This window comes from Myotis daubentonii, chromosome 8, assembly GCF_963259705.1.
Source record: "Myotis daubentonii chromosome 8, mMyoDau2.1, whole genome shotgun sequence".
Taxonomy (NCBI): Eukaryota; Metazoa; Chordata; class Mammalia; order Chiroptera; family Vespertilionidae; genus Myotis; species Myotis daubentonii.
The window spans coordinates 2,931,481-2,950,726 of NC_081847.1; the positions used below are offsets into that span (position 1 = coordinate 2,931,481).

General features: G+C 62.5%; 2 protein-coding genes across 2 annotated transcripts; one reads left to right on the forward strand and one right to left on the reverse strand.

The window, feature by feature from the left end:
- The first annotated feature begins 1,324 nt into the window (after positions 1-1,324).
- PTK6 (protein tyrosine kinase 6) lies at positions 1,325-9,071 on the forward strand. Its single transcript, XM_059705045.1, has 8 exons — positions 1,325-1,611; positions 3,150-3,271; positions 3,566-3,726; positions 4,193-4,346; positions 5,171-5,332; positions 6,173-6,354; positions 7,277-7,430; positions 7,636-9,071. Exons 1-8 carry the CDS (start codon positions 1,382-1,384, stop codon positions 7,821-7,823), a joined length of 1,353 nt encoding a protein of 450 aa, XP_059561028.1. The 5' UTR covers positions 1,325-1,381; the 3' UTR covers positions 7,824-9,071.
- Positions 9,072-9,215: 144 nt separating this feature from the next.
- Positions 9,216-10,817, reverse strand: PPDPF (pancreatic progenitor cell differentiation and proliferation factor). Its single transcript, XM_059705046.1, has 5 exons — positions 10,659-10,817; positions 10,100-10,180; positions 9,883-9,960; positions 9,687-9,783; positions 9,216-9,609 (listed from the first exon to the last, which is right to left on the reverse strand). Exons 2-5 carry the CDS (start codon positions 10,152-10,154, stop codon positions 9,495-9,497), a joined length of 345 nt encoding a protein of 114 aa, XP_059561029.1. The 5' UTR covers positions 10,155-10,180; positions 10,659-10,817; the 3' UTR covers positions 9,216-9,494.
- Positions 10,818-19,246: the final 8,429 nt, after the last annotated feature.

Genomic DNA, 19,246 nt, shown 5'->3' on the forward strand with positions numbered 1-19,246 from the left:
GGGGTAGGAACCAGACACATCAGGCTCAGGTGCCTCTGGCTTGGGATCAGGGTTGAGTGGGAGGGCAGGAGTCCCCAGAGCCTCAGACCCCCGGTTAGGCCGCCCCAGCCCTGGTGCGAGGGGGCAGGGGGGTTTGGGCAGCAGCAGCTGGCCCTCTCTTCCTGGGCTGGGCCGAGGAGCTGGGCCCCAGAAGGTGAGGGCTGGAGCTGGGCTCCTCCGGCTCGGGGGGAGCAAGGGACTCCTCTGGGCAGGGGCTCCGGCCACCAGGAAAGGCTCACCCTCTCTGCCTGGCACTGGGGTGTGTGGGCGGGCTGGGCAGGCAGCCTCAGAGGGAAGGAATGAGCGAGGCGTGGTCACAGGCCAGAGAGGCAGGTGTGCGTGGGGCTCACCTTGGGCGTCTCACCAGCCATGTGCTGGACAGGTTTGTGCTCCGGAGCCTCTGGGCGGGGCTGGGACATAGTCTCGAAACTGGAGCTTCCTGGTGTGACTCAGCCAGAGCCCCAGGCTCGTCCGCACCAGGAACTCGAGGCCCCTTGACTGGAGTGTATTGGTGAGCAGTTGAGGAGGGCTTGGAACCCCCTGGGCCCAACAGGCGCTAAGCTGCCCACCACCCTGTGTCCTGCTCCCGCTAAACCCTGCCCCCTCCAGGGTGCCCGCGGCCACTTTCCCACACAGCGTGGTCAGTGCTGAGCGGGGCTGCCCGGCACAGCACATGGATGACCTTGTTAAATAGCACGCCTCCTGTTCTTTCCTCGAGGGGTGAGCAGGGCCATTACTCCTCCTTGATGAAGGGAGAGTTTCAACAAGCAGGACTCTCGCTCATTTGTCCTCATAGCCTCCTGAGGTAGCAGCAAATCCTGGCACCTCCTCAGACAGGAAGTCACTCAGGCCCCAGGCCAGCAGGCTGACCCCGGACCCACGTCACCTTGGACTGCCTGTGGCAGCCACACCAGCTCCTCCCGGCGGCCCTGAGGTCAGGGAAGGGAGTGCCTTGTCCATGGTCTCCGCCCCTGACCCAGCTCCAAAACCCCCCATGGTCCAGGCTCCACTAAGGCGGACCCAGGGGGCCCTGGCTGGTCACTCCGCCCTCCCTCTCTTGGGGCTCAGGCCCAGCCACGTGGTCGCTGGGTGGGCACATTTCCCACAGAGGGTGGGCAAGAGCAGCGCCCAGACTGACCTGGCCCAGGAGGTGGAACAGGTGGGGCTGCCAGGCCCTCTAGGGTGGAGCCCAGGTGCTTAGGGAAGTGGCAGCTCATTGGCTGGGGGTGTGGGTGGCTGTCAGAATTGGCCCTGCCCTCCCACACCTCCCAGCCCCGGTGTTCAGAGCAGCCGAGCGACAGGCAGGGGAGGTCAGGTGGCTGGTCCTTCCATGTGAGACGCCATGGTGTCCCGGGGCCGGGCCCGCCTGGGCCCCCAGTACGTGGGCCTCTGGGACTTCACGGCCCGGACACACGAGGAGCTAAGCTTCCGGGCTGGCGACCTCTTCCACGTGGCCCGGAAGGAGGAGGAGTGGTGGTGGGCCACACTGCTGGACGCAGAGGGCGGGGCCCTGGCGGAAGGCTACGTGCCCCACAACTACCTGGCCGAGAGGGAGACGGTGGAGTCTGAGCCGTGAGTGCCCTGTGGTCCTTGCGGGCCACCAAGCTGCTCCCCACCCCCGCCCCTCATCCCTGGGCCCTGCAGTCCATTAGAGCTCAGCAGGGCAGGGCCTCCAGGGAATAGAGCTCGGCGCCCTGTGGCTGGGCTCGGGGAGGGGCAGGGGTGCAGGGCTGGCCCAGGAGGGTGAGGACTTGTGGCTTCATCTCCTTGGGCCCCCAAGTCGGGGCTGGACCCCACCATCCATGGCTGTACAGCATTGCCGACTGGCATCTGGGGGGAAGCCGAGGCCTGGGGCCCCTCCCCTGGGCTCCCACATAATCACTTCGTGGTGCCAGGACCCAGAGAGGACAGAAGAGGCCGCAGGGAGCTCCCGGGTGGCTGGCCCGCAGTGAACCCAAGGCAGGGCTGGACCTTTTGGGGAGCCAAGTTCTGCTCACCTTCTAACCAACTGAAACCAGATGTGCGACCTAGTTAGGGAGGGAGGAAGGTCATTGCGACATGCCCTGCTCGGGTGTGGGCTGCGGGCACCTGCTCCTTGCACCTTCACGGCTGCCTTGTCATGGCAAGGTGGCTCCGGGAGCGGGCAGCTTCCCTGAGAGGCTGCCCAGGATGCTTGAACCACAGGCCAGCCTTCGATGGGCGCATCCACGAGGCTTGAGCTGGTTCCCCGGAGCTCTGGGAGGGGGTGTCCTGCCTGTGCACCCACCTTGTTTGAGCTCGCGCTGTGTGTGGGCAGCACAGTGAACACGTGTAGGGATGACCACCTACCGAGGGGAGACTGGCAATGCGCAAGCTCAGCCGGAAGCAGGTCGGCTTCAGAAGGCAGGGTCTCTCAGCGGGTGTGTTGCGGGGTAGGACCAGCTGGAGGAGGCAGGGGGGAGGCAGCGTGGTGCGGGGTGAGCAGGGAGTCCTCTGAGGTGTGCATGCTGGGCTGTGCTGGGCAGTGGTCTTCCGTGCAGGGGCCTGAGTTCCAATGGTACTGAGGGAGTTGGGGTGCCAAGGACAGAGCAGCTGGCGGCAGAGGTCACCTGGGAGCTGGCCGGCCCCACCCTGCAGCCCAGAGTCCAGGGCTCGCCATGCCCTGGTGCTGGCTGCTGGCGTGTAGGCATGGGGTGAGTGTGTGGGTGAGTGTGCAAATGTGGGTGTGTGACCAGTCAGTTGTGCCCAGCCAGCTGCTCAGGTCCCTGGTGCTGGAACACAGCCTGACTGTGGCCCAGGTTGCGGAAGGTGGTCACAGAATCACAGAACCATGTGGTCCCCTGGGATGGATAGCACATCCCTGGGACAGGGTGAATCTGACCACACACAGGGGACAGCCCAGGCCAGAGTGGTGGGAGATGCCTGTTCTGCAGCCTCCGGGTCACTAGGGACTTCCTAGAACCAGCCACTTGGGATATTTGGGTTCTGTGGTGGGCAAAGAAGAAGCCTCAGGGTGGAGACAGTATCAGCTAGCAGCTGGGGGTCCCGGTGACAGGGCTGGGACTCGGGGTGGGAGGGCAGGGATCAGCATGGAGTCAGTGTGGGCTCTGGGCCTCCTGGCCGCCCTGCAGGTGGTTCTTCGGCTGCATCTCCCGCTTGGAAGCCTTGCACCGACTGCAGGCGGACGGCACGGAGCCAGGGGCCTTCCTGATCAGGGTCAGCGAGAAGCCGGGCGCCGACTATGTCCTCTCAGGTACAACAGCCCCTCTCCCGTTCTGCAAGGGCGCCGGGCTTGGTGCCTCCTTACCCCAGACGCTTTCTCCCTCCTTCTGGCTGTGACGTCCAGGACATCGAGGCCTGTCCCGGGGACCTCAGGCCCTGCGGGGGTGGCTGTCCTGTGGTCCCAGCCTGGGTTTTCTCCTTTCACTGTTGGGAGGACACAGGGCAGGAGGCTGGGTGTGGTGCCCTCCTGGCCTGCATTCCTCTTGAGACAGTAGTGCTCACACCGGCTCATGTGCCCTCCTTTGCCCATGGCCCTGCGCTCCAGTGCGGGACAGGCAGGCCGTGCGGCACTACAGGATCTGGAGGTGTGCTGGCCGGCTGCACCTCAGCGAAGCCGTGTCCTTCCCCAGCCTGGCCCAGCTCGTGGGCCACCACCAGGCACACAGCCTGTCCAAAGGCCTGAGGCTGACTGTGCCCTGCTGGAAGGTAGGCCCCGTGCCCCCTCCGCCCCCCGCTCCGGATCTGCCCACCGCAGCCCTTTCTCCTCAATGACACGGATCCTCAGGGTCATGCATGGGACTCCAGGGGACTCTGGCTGAGGTCCTACAGAGCTGGAGTTGCAGGTGGGGCAGAGGATGGTCCCCTTTTGCCGGTCACCCTCACCTTTGGACCATAACAGGTCAGGGATGTCCCTGCTGTGTCCTTTGTCTCTGAGACAAGGCCATGTGCCCAGCTGCTAGCCGAGTGGCAAGTGGGCCAATGTCACAGGCCCAGGGCAGGCAGTGAGGGTGGGTGTTTACCGGACACAGCAAGGGGCAGCCCCTGGAGAGCACAGCATGCCCTGGACGCTGGGACCCTTGACCAGGGCTCCCGCTGCTGGGGTCAGAGGGACTTCTGGAAGGGCTGGGTGACGGGGTGGCACCCCCTGCTGTGTCCCTGCCTGTCCCTGCAGCACGAGCGGGAGCCCCTGCCCCTCTGTGCCGACTGGGAGCGGCCCCGGGAGGAGTTCACGCTCTGCAGGAAGCTGGGGGCCGGCTACTTCGGGGAGGTCTTCGAGGGGCTCTGGAAAGGCCAGGTCCGCGTGGCCATTAAGGTGATTGCCCGAGGTGAGTGGCCCCAGGCCAGGGGACTCTGCCTGACCACCCCCCTCCAGTCCCACCAACAGGGACTTCTGGCCTCACTCACTGGGTGTGGGGCCGAGGCAAGCCCGGGCCTGACATCCGTGAGCCATGCACTGCCCTGCCTGTGCCACTTGTGGCACCTACAGCCACATGGAGGTGACATTTCCTCTCAGTTGCAACTGTTCTTACCTAAATGCAATTATAAAGGGCACAATCAATTTTTTTATATTCCATTTTAATTACATTGTTATTTCTTTTCGAAAAAGATTTTACTTGATTTTTAGAGACAGGAAGGGAGAGGGAGAGAGAAACATTGATTGGCTGCCTCCTGCACACCCCCTACCAGGGATGGAGCCCACAACAGGGCATGTGCCCTGACTGGGAATTGAACTGCCAACCTTTCTGTGCATGGGAGGATGACCAACCACTGGGCCACACTGGCCAGGGTGGCTGTTAAATTCTTATCGTTAATGGAAAGCCACCAAACCACGGTTGCTAGTAACCTGACAGGCCCACCTGCAATCTCCTTGGTAGGCACCAGCGGCCCAGGCCCACGGGAACACATGGGCATGTTTCAGCTCCTCATGTGGCTGGGGCAGGGGTGGGCCAAAGTGGTATGAGGGTGCCGGGTGTGGTCAGAGTGGAGTGGGTGTGGCGGACCCTCATGGAGACCCCTATGGGGTGCGGGGCTGCCGTGGGGCCAGTGCATCTGCCCCGCACTCTGGCCTTGGGAGTTGGGCCCAAGAGAGCACCCACAGTTACTGAGGGTGGTTGTTGGGCCTGCACCCACCGACCTGCCCATCTTGCAGACGACCTCCTGCACCAGCACACGTTCCAGTCGGAGATCCAGGCCATGAAGAAGCTTCGGCACAAGCACATCCTGGCGCTGTATGCGGTGGCGTCCGTGGGGGACCCCGTGTACATCATCACCGAGCTCATGGCGAAGGGGAGCCTGCTGGAGCTCCTGCGGGGTAAGTGGCGGGGGTGGCCCGAGGGCTGCTCTCAGGGACCAAAGTGACACATGCTCGCTGGGGGAGGGGGTCAGGAAGGACGCGGAAGGAAGAAAACCCTGACTGCCCACACCATGCACAGGACGCCGGGGTCTCCTGACGCATTGCCGGGCCTTTCCTGGGTAAGGAACGTGTGCGACGTGTGTGCTAAATGTGCTGTCTGTTCATTGTGAAGTCTGAGGAATAGAGATAAGGACAAATACGACAAGGAAAGCCCCTCTCACTCCTGCGGCCATGGCCACCTGAGTCTTATCCTCTGACAAGCCCCAGGGTCTCCTGTACCACCCAGCCGGACGGTGGCTGTGGCTGAGCGGAGGGCCACAGGGGCAGGTGTGGCCCAGTGTCAGAGATGTTGAAACTGACGGCCAGTATGTGATGTGTGCACCTGGGATCTAGTCTTCCTGACCAAAAGTCTGACTGTCGAGCTGCTCACAGAAGCGGCGCGTTGCAGGCACTGTCCCATGTCACTGACGGTTCTTCAGAAAGGACACTGTTGACGGCTGCGCACTCCCACACAGGTGTGCTGCCTCCCTTGGCCAGTGCCTGCAGGGCCTTTCCGTTTTCCATCTGACGGGTGCCTGTGTACTGACAGCCAGAGTTCCCATCGCCCTGCTTCAGGTTCCCAGACGCGAAGTATAGATGTGTATGAACCTCTTTAGGGCCGAAACAGAACTGCCTCTGGAAGGGCTGCGTGGGGGCCGCTGTCCCGATTTTAAATCAGCCCCCGCGCTCTGCCCAGCTCCTCCACTGCAACAGAGCCGGCAGAGAGGACACCACTGACCGGCCCCTTTGCCTCTGCAGCGTCTGATGAGAAAGCCCTGCCTGTCGTGGAGCTGGTGGACATTGCCTCCCAGGTGGCCGAAGGCATGTGCTACCTGGAGTCGCAGAATTATATCCACCGGGACCTGGCTGCCAGGAACATCCTCGTGGGAGAGAACAACATTTGCAAAGTGGGGGATTTCGGGCTGGCCAGGCTCATCAAGGTGGGGCCCAGGAGGGCCCGGGGCATAGCAGGGCACCCTCTGTGGTCCCTGAGGGGACAGGAGCGGCGGGCTGCGGCTCCGGGAGGGGGGACACAGGAAGCTGCTCACAGGGCCTTTCAGAGCTGGGGCAGGGGGGTGGGGGGTGTGAGGCACTGGGCCAGTCCAGGAACCACAGGAGCCAGTCTCTGCTGAGCGGGAGAAGCAGGGACCAGCCTTCACTTGCTCACTCCTTCATTCGTGATGCTGCCTTAGCTTCTGCGGTTCAGGCAGCAGAGGATGCGTGTGGTGCGTGAGCTCAGGGTAAACACCTCCCAACCCCCAGAGAAAGTTTTATTGTGGAGACTGGGAGACGCAAGGGTCAGAATCCTGCAGTGGGCCTCGTGGTCCCTCGGTCGACAGCCACACCCGTTTCCTGCACACCTGCCAGTGCCGGTTCATGCCTTTGCTCCTTGTGTGGGCCGCTCAGGAGCTGCTGTTTCGGTGGTCCTTCCCTCATTGAGGCGTTTCCCTCCTCACTCGGTGGCCAGCAGGGGACAGTCACTGGAGAAGGCAGGCTGACTGCGACTGCCAGCCTTTCTGAGTTTGTCCAGTGGTGGCCAGTCAGCCTTTCTCGGCATCTCTGAACGCGTGAACCTGAGCACATCCGCAGGCTCCGCCACAGTGGCCACGGTGCTGCTGGGTCACGCGGCCCCATGTCTGGGCTCTGCCGCCCGTCTGTCTTCTCTGCCCACAGCCCTGGGTCAGCCTGTCCCCAAGGTGGGCCGCATCCCCCTCTAGGGGTGGCTGTGATGGCCTGTGTCCCAGCTGCTCACACTACAGGCAGGCAGCCCCAGCCCTGCTCACCAGGCACCGGCTCCCATGCCTGTCCCTGCTCTGGAGGCGCAGGCAGCCCCTGCCTCCCCCAGCTTGTCTGTCATTGCAGGAGGACATCTACCTTTCCCACGACCGCAAAATCCCCTACAAGTGGACCGCCCCAGAGGCGCTGTCCCGAGGGCACTACTCCATCAAATCCGACGTCTGGTCCTTCGGGGTTCTCCTCCATGAGATTTTCAGCAGGGGCCAGACGCCCTATCCAGGTACTGGGCCCAAGCAGTATGGGAAGTGGCCGTCACTTTGGACCTGTTACCTGGACACCATTCTGAGCCCCTGGGTGCGGTCCAGAGCGAGGGCCTAGGAAATGGGTGTGGGGGTGCCGTGGGTGAGAGCGTGGCCCAAGGCATCTGAGGAGGCACAGTAGCCGGTGGGCACTGGTCTCCCAGCCGCCCTGTCCCCCTTCCACAGGCATGTCCAACCACGAGGCCTTCGTGAGAGTGGACTCTGGCTACCGCATGCCCTGCCCCCCCGAGTGCCCGCCCAGTGCCCACAGGCTGATGCTCGCATGCTGGCACCGGAGCCCTGAGCGGAGGCCCTGCTTCCGAGCCCTGCGGGAGCAGCTCTGCAGCTTCACCAGCTACGAGAACCCAACCTGAGTGCTGAGTGCGGTCCTCCCCACCCACTGCCCAGAGGGGGCAAAGGCACGGCAGCGCCTAGATCCAGACTGTATACTCGGGGCAGGAAGCTGCGCCAGCCACCAGGGCGCCCTGCCCTGGGCAGAGATGCTCTCTGCTGCCTGGAGCCGAGACTGCCTCTTCTGAGACACCAGCACCAGAAACATGCCAGGCCCTCCCACCTGCCTCGCCGTGGAGCCGTGCAGGAGTGGGGAGCGGAGCTGTGCCTGGCACTGACCCAGTCCACCAGCCGTCAGGACCAGTGCTTGGCCCTCCAGCCAGTACATGGTGGAAACGTGGGTCCTGGCTGTGCCCTCCTTTTGCCATCTGGCCCTTGCCTGCCCCGACTCGAGGCTGGGAAGACACCTGAGCACTCAAACAGGCTCTGCTGGTGGTTGGGTGCTGCCACCTACCATCCCAGGGCCAGGTGGCTGCCCCAGTCTCCCTGCCACTGTTACCAGGAGCTGCCTCTGAAGGCTCTGGGGCCTGGTCTGGACACTATGGCCAGAAAGATGGGGTGGGGCACTTGCCCATCCAGCTTTGGGACCACAGGAGAGCCTGGGTAAGCGCCCCCAGTGGCCTTGGAATAGACTCATGCAGCTATCTATAGCACAGGGTGGGAGGGGAGGGGGAGGGAGAGGAGGGCTCCCTCAGCGGCCAGCTGAGTCCCACCTCACACCATGCCCCCACCCACTAAGCTGCCCTCTCCTGGCCAACAGATGTGGGTCATTCTGTTGGCCACTGGAGACCTGTGGACACCAGGCAGGCAGACAGATTGCACAACCACCCTTCCCAGCTCCCTGAGCTGGACTTCGCCCAAAGCTGGGCTGCCTGTGGTGAGAACACCCCCCTCCCCCACCCTTAGCTATAAGTGCCTGGGGCCATGGCCCGACCCCTCCTGGGCTGGGAGGGCCCTGCTCAGTGTCCTACAGGAGCTAGCGGTGGCACTTATGGGACGTCACCTGGCAGACAGTGTGGCTCAGTGCTTGTTCCATACCAGTTGGTAGGGACAACCTTGGCCTGTCCCTACCCCTCCCTCCCTGGTATCGAGGGGCCTCATGTCTTTCAAGGGGCACCAGGTCCCTCTAGCTGACAGCTCCAAAACCCATAGACTCCCAGAGGCCAAGGGGCAGGGGCTGAGTGACCTAGTAGACATGACCTCAGGGTTACACCTATCACGGACCACCCACTCGCCCAGGTACAAGGCTCCACACTCATCACAGCAGCTCACTAGGGGTGGGGGATCGGCCAGGCCTGAGGTAGCCCCCCAGCAAGGGGTCCCTGGGGGCAGGGCCAGCTCCCCACCTCCACCAGGACGCGAGGAGGTTGAGTGACTTCTCCCACTGCCTGGACACACAGCTCAGGAACACCATCAGGGATGCTGGCTGCTTCTCATTTATTTTCCACTTGGTGCAAGGCACATGGCTACGGGGTGTTAGGCAGGCTTGCGTGTGGCTTGGGTAGTAAAGAGAGGGGCTCTCTCAACTTCCTTTTTGGTGTGTTGCTGTTTTGATATAAAAGAACCCAACTGCTTCTGCTTGCTGCAGCCGGCCTAGTCTAAGCCAGGTGGGGTGCAGGGAAGGGGATGGCGGAGGGGGGGAGGGGCTCAAAGAGCCTAGCGCCTCTGGAAGTCTGGTGGCTGGTGGTAGCCACTCAGGATGGGGGCCCAGCGTTGACTTTGCCAGGCTGGCCGCCAGGCTGCTTCCTTGTGGCTTCCCGAGCCAGGTCACAGGTGATCATGCTGCTGGAGGCCTGGGGAGATTCCGAGCTGGGGGGAGAGCGTGTGGTCAGAGGTTGCTCCCAGCTGCCACACCTCCCCCGCTGGCCCCAAGAAGGTGCACTCACCGCTCTGGGGACTCCAACACTGTGGCCATGAATGGGAGAGTGGACTTCCCAAAAAAGAAGCTTGCCCACCAGTGACCCGGGTCGGCTTTGGGGAGACCTGAGAGCAATACAGTGGGGTCACAGTGCTGCTGCCCACTCCTGGGACCCCCTCCAGATGGTTCCCGCCACAGAAGGGAAGTGGGCCTGCTGCACTCACCCGGGGGGTGGGGGATGGCTTCCCCAGGGTACTCGGCACTTCCACAGGAGCTGTTACTGGAAGTGGAACCCAGGCGGCCTGGAGAGGGGAGGAGGTCAGCTTCAGCCTGCAGCCATTCCCCAGGCAGCCTGGGCTTCTCAAACGACTAGAGCTGGGCGGGGGGGAGGGGGGGCTGCACAGTTTCCGCCTGGGGGCCGTGGGTGAGGGGCTGACTTACGCCGGTAGTAGTCGTGGGTGGCCACGAGGGAGCCGCTGGAGGGGATGGCGGCCATGCTCTTGCTTGTGCACCGGTGGAAACCTGCGCACGGGGGTTCGGGGCCCCTTTGGTAACCAAATGATCCTGGGGAAGGGCTTCCCACCCGGGCTCCCGGGTCCGCTCCGTGGGCTCCCGGGAGGGGCGGGGGCGCCGGTTTCTCGAGCCGAGATGTGGCTCCGGAACGCCCGGGTGGCGGACCGCCCTCTCCACGCCCGGCGCCAGCAGCTCTAACCAGCCCGAACCGGCCGCGCGCGCGGAACAAAGGCGCTTTGTGCGTGGGGCACCACCTGCGCCTCCGGGAACCCGCCTGGCTGCCCCCGGGGATACCGAACCCACCCGCCTCCCGGGCCCAGGGGCCCGTTCCCGCCCCACGGTAGCCCTCGGCCCCGCCCTTGGCGCCTCCAGCGCCGCGTCCCCCAGCCCCGCGCCGCCCGCTCCGCCCGCTCCCGGTGCGTCCTCGCTTCCTTCTGTCGACCCGTCCGGCCAGCGTCACGCACGGGGCCGCCCCCGCCGCCCTCACCTTGGCGGCGACCCCTCGCGGGCCTCGGCGCGCGATCACAGGGGCGGGAACGGGGGCGCTAGGCCGGGGAGCCCATTTGCAGAGGCGACCGCGGGAGGCCACTCCACGACCGAGACGCGCGGAGCTGCGCACGCGCGGACGCGCACACTTATATACGGCTGCGCGCTTACGTCACGGGGCGGGGCGCCCAGACCGCGCCCCGACCTGCTCTCCAGGGTTGGCCCCGGCGGAAGTCCAGCCCCGCGGAGTTCCTCAGACCTCGGGCCCCTGGGAAGCGTGTTCACTGACCCTCTCCCCTGTCCTGGAGCAGGGCCTGTCCCCTCTTCCGGCCCCGGCCACCCTCTCGGACCCCTGCCGGTCCGGCCTGTCTCGCTCTGTCCGCCCCGTGGAGGCGGCGGGGGCCCTGGACCGTGGCCCCTGCACTCCCCGATCGGTTGTGTTGCGGTGCACAGCCCTGGACCGAGCCCGCAGGCCCAGCCTCCGCAGTGTCCCTGTCCTCGGCCTTCTCCGCTCAGGACTCTCTCACCCGGCACAGGAGTGGGCCCAGCGGCATCTCTGCCCCCAGCTGCGGGAGCTGGTGGTACCCAGGGGATGCTGTGCGCCCTGAGCCCTCCGGACATGGCCCTTCAAAGCTTCACGGCTGGTGAAAACCTCCTATATCCCCTTCGCAGCTCTGCCACCCACATCCCAGTTCCCAGCTCCAGCCGGCCTCTAGGCTGCTTGTGAGGCCCAGGTGGCATCCAGGGCAGGGCACTGGCAGCAAGGGCGTTTATTTGAGTGGCTGGGGTGAAGACTCGCTGTTTGGGGATTTCTCCAGTAGCTGGAGGCAGTGGTCCCCTGTTTTGGGTGACTCCAGAATATTTCCCCAAGGTGCCTGGGGCTTGTAAATCAGAAGGACTTCCTTTCTGATATGGAAGACTGCCCTCGACCTCCTCACACAGACCCATGCCCCAACCTTCCTCTGCAGGGAGGGGCAGTCAGCAGCTCTGGACATTTGGCTCTGTAGCTGGGCCCTGGCTGGCTGCACAGTTTTCTTCCCCGGCGGTTGGGAGGCTCTCAGGTCTGTCTGTGGGGGCTTCAGGAGGATGCTGCCGGAAGACGCCACACCCCTTCTGCCAGGCTCTCCACATCTGCATCACCCTCAGGACCCCTCCAGCATTTCAACTTCCAGTGCAGCAGGGAGGAAACCAGAACCCTGAGAGGGGCGGGGCCTGGCCATCCCTGGACACAGAGGCTTTTCCAGGCTGGGTGGGGATGGAGGTTGCCGACCTTGTGACTGATACCTGGTTTGGGCAGCAGTGTGGCCTGGGGGACCCTGGGAGGAGGTGCAGTTGCCTGTCCCAGGCAATTCTCATCCTTCTCCACCTCTTCCATCTCTCCTGGGGTCCCCACTAAATGGGTTTCTGCTGGTCCACTGGGAAAGGGACAGTCCCAGCGGCTCTCCCAGCCACTTGTCCAGCTGGGTCTTCCACGAGCTTCCACGATTGCCATGCTTCCTGCAGGAGGTGAGCTGGATGGCATGTATGGACTGAGACACGTGACCCCGCAGGAGAGGCACTGCAGCCCCAAACCCCACTTCACAGCCGACACCTCTCATTGTTGATTCTCAGTGCCTCTGGATCGAGACCCATAGTCACATCCCGGCCAGTTTTAAAGGACATCTTCTTCCCCCTCCCATCAAATCCTGAGCCCGGTCGTGGTTGAATGCACCAAAGCCATGCCCCAGTAGTTGTGCTGGCCTGGCCAGCAGCTCTGCCCCTCGGGCCTCAGAGAGCTGCCCGCGGTGGGGAGCAGCCTCTTCCCTCTGGCCTCTGCTCTGGTGCAGGTCGCTGTCTGTCCTGGGAGGGGCTAAACTTGCCGGTGCCTATGCATCTGCCCCCATAGGGCCCCCAGCGGGCAGGAGGGCCACCAGGGCTTCTGCAGCTCTTGTTTGGGGCTGGAGGCTGGTTCTGGCCTTGCTGCTGTGTTTTTTTATTTGTTTGTTTAATTAATCATCACCTGAGGATATTTTTACATTGATTTTTTTTTTAGAGAAAGTGGAAGGGAGGGGGAGAGACAGAGCAAGAGAAAGAAACATAGATGTAAGAGAGACACATTAATTGGTTGCCTTCTGACCAGGGCCAGGGATCGAGCCTGCAACTGAGGTACAGGCCCTTGATCACAATCGAACCCGGGACGCTTCAGTCAGCGGACTGACGTTCTATCCACTGAGCCAAACCGGCCAGGACACTGCTGTGGTTTTTGGGCTGATACACATCTATCTGATCATCCAGAGCTTATGGAAGAACCCACTGTGTGCCAGGCAGTGCAAGGCCTGGGTGCGCAGAGGTGGGCAAGCAGGAATTCTGCCCTCTCCAGGCGCAGCCCCTGGAGGCTGAGAAGGTGCAGCGCCAGAGCAGGGAGGTGCACAGGCCTGGGGCCCGCAGGGAGTCCTGGTGCACTGGGCTGTGGGGGTGGGAGGCTGAAGCCAGGTCCTGCCTCTGGGGGGGAAGCAGAGGGTGAGATGTCCCAGAGGCTCCCGGGAGAGGGCCTGGGTGTGCCTGCCCTGGGCCGCGGCAGCCCCTCCTTCCGGGGCTGACAAACAGTGCTGGGCCCTGGGCCACCTGAGGAAGCTGCACCCAGCATCCGCCACGCAGGTGGGACCCAGGCTGTGCCTCCCTCGGCTCCCTGGGCAGCTGTGGTGGGTTTGGGAGAATAGAAGAGGAGACGGGCAGTTGGGGTCTTGACACCCCTCTTCTGGACCTCAAGAAACAACAGCTCCACCCCAGGCAGAGCTGCCCGTGGAGGGCCGGGGCTTCCGACCTGGAGAACTCTGGTGGGCTTGGAGTGTGGTTCGATCCTGCCACGGCCGAGCCTCCACTCCCTCCCTGGAAGGAGGGGGATAATGCTCCTTCCTAACAGGCGTTCTCTGAGGAGGGGACGGAGAGGGAGGGGCTGGTGCCTCGAGTGGAGGCTCTCAGCAGCCGTGGTCCTGGGAGCTGTGGCTGTTCTGTTACCTGTATCCTTAGTTACCTGTACTGCTACTCTGATTGCTGGTATTTGGGGGCGAGGTGAGAGCTTTGCCAAAGCCCTGGAGCCTGGCGGCCTCGCCCCTTGCCTGCGGGGTCAGAACACCCCTCGCCCGGTGGCAGCCACTGCCCAGCTCTTAAGCACAACTGGAGCCACTGTAGGTAATGTCACCGTTTGCAGAAGAAATTGCCACTACAGAGTAATCTATAATAATGAAAGCATAATATGCTAATTAGACCTGACGTCCTTCAGGACGAAGCGGGGGGGGGGGGGGGGGGGCGGGGGGCTGCGAGGTAAGCCCGGGTCCTGGGTGCCAGAGGGAAGCCGGTGCCGGCAGGGCGGGGGGGGGGGGGGGCGTGAGGGCGGGTGAGGAAGACCTGCTCTTGCACAAATTTGGTGCATTGGCCTCTAGAATTAATAAACGCCTACTACGTGGGAGGCACTGGTGTGGCCAGATGATGTGCTGGGGGGCAGCGCAACAGCTGTCCTGCATTTGCCTGCTCTGAGAGGTGGGGAGTGCAGGACTCACAGGGCTATTTTGAGGTTAAGATGCTCCATGTGCATGCTTGGACTGGTGCCTAGCGCTTAGTAGGTGCACAGTGAAAGTTAGATGCGGTCGTTGTTTACAGCACGTCTTACTACTGGAAATAGCGCAATCGGTTTACTTGTTGGTGAAGCAAACTTTCCAGGACCAGGGATGGTGTCTCTGCCCTCAGCTGCGGAGCACAGCGGCAGCAGGCTTTCTGGAGGGGCATTTGGTGAGGGCGGTCCACTCACCTGTATAGAAGGCATTACAGGTTTTCAGCATGAAGGACCAAGGAGATCAGTGCACGCCCCACGGGCAAGTGTTTGATCCCGGAAACACTGAGCAGCAACCCTGCTGGGCTCTGGAATTCAACCCAAGGCACACAACCAACCGACAAGCGTTTAGTCATCAAAAATGCTAAACTGCAGGATAAAATGCAAAATTACTCAGCATCAAACACCAGGAGCACCCGGACCGGGGGACGCACTCGCTGGCTGTGAGGCGAGCTGGCCCAGGTGCGGGGCGCTCGGACAGGCCTGCAGCGGCTGCTGTAGAAACACCCATGTGAGCGATGGAGGGAGCCTGGCGAAACCTCAGCAAAGAGGAGTGGAAAGGGCGGCCGCTGCCCAGTCAGAGCTGTGAGGCCTTCAGCCAGCGGCCGCCGCCCTGACGGAGAAAGGCTAGTCCTCCCCAGGACCGAGCGAGGCCCGGGCGTCCCCGTTCATGGGCTACATCATGATCTGGCATCACGGAATCTACAGAAAGCTAATTGAAGGATGACCACAAGATGCAAAATCAATACACAAAACCACTCCAACTTCTACATACTAGCAATTTACACATATAAGTAGCTGCAGAAATTTAAAAAATTTACAAACACCATTCGTGGGCAACTCTCTGCCCATGAAACACCTAATCAAACTTGTGCAGAACTTGGGCGCTAAAAAGGAAGTGCTGACGAAAGAAACCAAAGACGGCCCAGTCGCGATGCGCCAAGGTTGGGGGTTCCATCCCCAGGTCAGGCACAGATGGGAATCCACCGATGAATACAGGCAGAAGTGGAATGACAGATCTCTCTCCCTCTCTCTCATAGCTAACTAACTAAATAAATGCCTAAGTAAATGGAGAAAAACCACTTATTCACTCCACATTGATGTCTAGATTTCATGCAATTCCAGTGAGAATCCAGCAAGAATCTTGAAGATAGAGACAAGCAGACCCTAAAATCGGTATGGAAAGAAAGACAACGGACGGTAATAACTAAGGCATTTCTAAAACAGAAGAACATGGAAAGTTGTAATACCCAAGTCTTTTTACTGAGATAAAATTCTCATGACAAAACTAACCAAAATGCGCGGTTCAGGGTTCCAGGGCCAGGTCTCCGTCAGGACCCCGTCCTTCCTCACACCACGTCCAGCCTCCTGGGTCTTGCGGGTGTGGGGAGAGCCTTTCCTGGGCAGGGAGGCTCCGGGGCTCCGCCACCTGCCAAAGGAGCTGCTGCCTGCTTCCCGGGCCTGCTCATGGCTGAGAGCCGCCCCTGTTCTCCTGCTCTGGAGGCAGGAGGTGAGAACAGGCTCTAAGCTGCTAATGAGCTTCAGGTTCCCCAAGGCAATTCTGCCCAGAGATGCCCCCCTTGAGCCTCTGGGGGCTGGCTGAGCTCTGTGCCCCTCCTTCGCTCAGCGCAGGTCCCAGGAGGGCAGCTCTGCTTTTGGTCAGCCCCCAAGGGAACCTGGACCCAACTGGGGAAGGAGGGCCCCCGAGCCTGCAGCTCCCGGGCTGCCCCCAGCCTGTGTGGTAGGATGGTGTGTGGGGCCCCTGCTACTCTATTCTATGGCCACCAGACCCCCGCCCCTGGAGCAGGTGGGCACTGGGCTTGTGCAGGGCAGAGGCCAAGCTCTAGTGTGGGCTCCTGTTGCACACACGTGCCACCCTGGCTCCTGGGGAGGCCTTGGGCAGGGAAGAGAGGAGCCTGTGGAGCTGCCTGTGCCTTCACTATGGCAACGGCTCCCTCCTTCACTGCGCTGCAGGCACAGGGGACCCAGATAGCTCCTATGGCCCAAGTGCCCCTGGGAAGGAAGCGGGCAGGCCAGGCTTCCCTCCTCCTCCTGAGGGTGTGGGCTTCCCTGGCAGATTCAGGCTGGCCTGGTGCCCTCCCAGACCCAGAGAGTGGGAGGATGGAGTGTTTGGGGGCCTAGATTGTCCAGTAAATCACCCCTCCTCCTGTTTCACTTGGCTGGCTTGTGGGGCCCTTGGCTTGCGTGGGGTCTAGCTGGTGTGCATATGGCTAGCCTGTCCCCTCATCCCTGTCCCTGCCCCCTGCCTTCCCCTCCTCTAATTTAGGGGCCATGACCTTGCTTTTCTGTACCATGGAGACCACTTAATTAGCACCTTGCAGGCAGCTCAGTTTCCTGGGTGCTGGGCCCAGAGGACGGGGGGGGGGGGGGGGGAGCTTGTCCCCAAGGGTCCTGCTGCCCAGGTAGTCTGGGAGACTGACTGGCTCTGCACAGGAGGGTGCCCACTGATGTCCTGGGGACAGAGGGCAGCCTATGACCCAAGGCCAGGGCTTGAGGTCATTCTGAGACACCGAGGCCAGAGTTAAGCTCAGCCCTGCCCCTGCCCTGCCCAGTCTCAGCCTAGTGACAGTCATCTGCATGGCAGCCCCCCCTGCTGTCCCGGCCCCACAGGACGGCCCAGGCCCAGGGGCTGCCTTCTGCATCCGCAGGTTATTGTTAGCCGGCAGTGACATCACCGGCAGCCAATGGGAGACGTGTTTATTTCCAGGCCTGACAGCTTGAGAACCGTTAATTTTAGCAGGATCTTCTTTCCCAGGCTTGAAACCCCAGCCAGCCAAAGAGGGGGTGCCTGTGTCTCCCAAACTTCCCATTGGCTGGGCCTAGGGGCCAAGGGAGGGGGCGGGGCCTGTACCCCTTCCTCAGGCCCCTGAAAGTATGCTGTGAGGCTGCACCAGCCTGGCTGGCTAAAGTCCTCAACTGCTGGCTGCTACAGGGTCACCATGGGGGACCAGAGGCTGCTATGTGAGAGAAGGGAGTGTGAGGGCGGGCAGCTCTGGCTCAGGCCTTCTGAGCACACCGCACACTCTGCCCTCCTGGCTCTGCGGCCTTGGCACTGTGCGTGGCTTCCTTGTGCCCCGCGGGCCCTTGGTCCGTGGGTGCTCAGCCAGCCCCGCACAGCTCTCGGTGAGTGGCAGTGGCTGTGTATAGGTTGTGTCGTGTCTAGCAGTTATTCAGTACCAACCCCTAGTTATGGCCGCTAAGCGCCACCGATGGTTAGTGGCTGTGCAGTAGCTCTTTGGTGCTGGGTGGTGGTAGGAGCTGTCCTGCATGGTTGGCGTGTTATTATGGAGTATCTAGCTTACTTAGCCTCAAAATCCGTGTGCCGAGTATCTCCAGATGGCTGAGTCACCTGGTTCCCTGGGTCTGCAGGGCAGCCCAGCCGCAGGGGGGCCGGTGTGAGTTGGAGGCCCTTTGAAGAAACCACCTGACACCCCTCCCCAGGGTCAGTGTGCAGGCCCTCGGGAGGACACTGCGCTCCACCAGCAGTGGCTACTGTTGTGGACAGCAGCAGCCATTGGCCCGGCCAGCCCTAGCACCGGCACCACAGGGCAATTTGGTGCTGCCAGCTGCCAGGGAGCCGGATGAGAGGGTGGGGCTCAGCCCTTTGTGTGAGGGTGTCTGACAAATGCCCTTTGAGGCTGCAGGCACGAGGGTGCTGATACTGGGGTCTTCCAGGGGAAGCTGGACTGGGTGTCCCGGGGACCCTGGCCTCCCGCCCCCTTTCTGGCCCATCCCCACCTCGGCTAGTCCCAGTGGCTCCCAAATCCCAAGTAACCTTCAGGCCGGAGGGGATGCATTAAATATAGAGAGCAGCTGGGGGCAGGCGTGGCCTCACTCTCTCGCCAGGCATTTATTTTTACTCCCTGGCTTCTGTCTGATGGTATCAGCAGCACTGGGAAGTGTGGGGTCATCTGCCCGGTCTGTGGGTCTGAGGGTGGGGCAGACCCTGGGACAGCCCTGGGCGGGGCCCAACCTTCCCTGAGAGACCCTCTCACTGGCCCGGGAGACCTGCTGGGCCCTAACCACTGCTCTGGCCCTGCTTCACTTCCTGACCCGCTGGGGGCTCCCCACTGCACCCCCCAGTGGGGGAGTGCTGGGCACTGGGCCTCTGCACTCACCCACTCAACACATTTCCTGAGACCCTGCTCCACCTCCTCCCAGAGCCTGTGGTTACAGAGAGCGACATGGGAGCAGCCACTGGCCACGTGATGATGGGAACGTGACCTGACAGGACGCAGGTCCCAGGAGCTCCATAGCCTTGGTCTCCACACAACACAGGGCTTCCCCATCCCTCTCCTTGAAACCCCCTGGCCAGGGTCCCCAGACCGCCCCCCTACAGAATGGGGCCATCTGCAGCGGCTTGAAACTCTATCCCCACCAGGACCTAGAGCGAGGGAGGCTGAGGGGCCACAGCCTGGGACTCCTGGAGCAGATTACTGCATTGGCAACTCTTTGTCTCCGGGGAGCACCGTGCACACATAAACACCAGGACGGCCCTTTAAGATATTGGGGGGCAGTGCTCTGGGGATAGACTTTGAGTGTCTCCACTGAGAGGGGCCCAGGTGGAAATGGCCCTCTCCAGGGGCCTGAAGGGAGGGTGGTCTGAGCAGATCTGCCTAGGGCTGAGGCGCTCCCGGCCGCGCCACGGGGCCAGGCAGGGAGGAGCCTGGCTTGGGGGCCTGCGTGGTGAGCCTGTGTGGCAGGCAGGTGGGCCAGGGGCCTGCAGACAAGCCGGTTCCCCCTGGGCTGCATCCTGGAGATGCCTCAGGACAGGCACCAAACACGCAGGGCCAGGCCCGCCCCTCGCCCCAGAACCCCACCTCAGGCTGTCCCCAGCCCCCAGGCCTGCCCTGCTCTCTGCCCAGCGCCCCTGCCACCCTGTCCCCGCGGGCCGCACCCCTAGGGACCTCCGTTTATGTTCGAAATATCTTTCTGCAGGTTCTCTCCCCACTTCTCTCTCTGGGTGCGCCTGAGCCTGG

Excerpts from the sequence above, each read along its gene's own strand:
- PTK6 (XM_059705045.1), top strand. The coding sequence starts at position 1,382 with ATGGTGTCCCGGGGCCGGGCCCGCCTGGGCCCCCAGTACGTGGGCCTC. Across the intron at positions 1,612-3,149 it reads GAGACGGTGGAGTCTGAGCC|GTGGTTCTTCGGCTGCATCT; the intron begins GTGAGTGCCCTG and ends GCCGCCCTGCAG. Across the intron at positions 5,333-6,172 it reads CCTGCTGGAGCTCCTGCGGG|CGTCTGATGAGAAAGCCCTG; the intron begins GTAAGTGGCGGG and ends TTGCCTCTGCAG.
- PPDPF (XM_059705046.1), bottom strand. The coding sequence starts at position 10,154 with ATGGCCGCCATCCCCTCCAGCGGCTCCCTCGTGGCCACCCACGACTAC. Across the intron at positions 9,784-9,882 it reads AGCCATCCCCCACCCCCCGG|GTCTCCCCAAAGCCGACCCG; the intron begins GTGAGTGCAGCA and ends TATTGCTCTCAG. Across the intron at positions 9,610-9,686 it reads GTGTTGGAGTCCCCAGAGCG|CTCGGAATCTCCCCAGGCCT; the intron begins GTGAGTGCACCT and ends CTCTCCCCCCAG.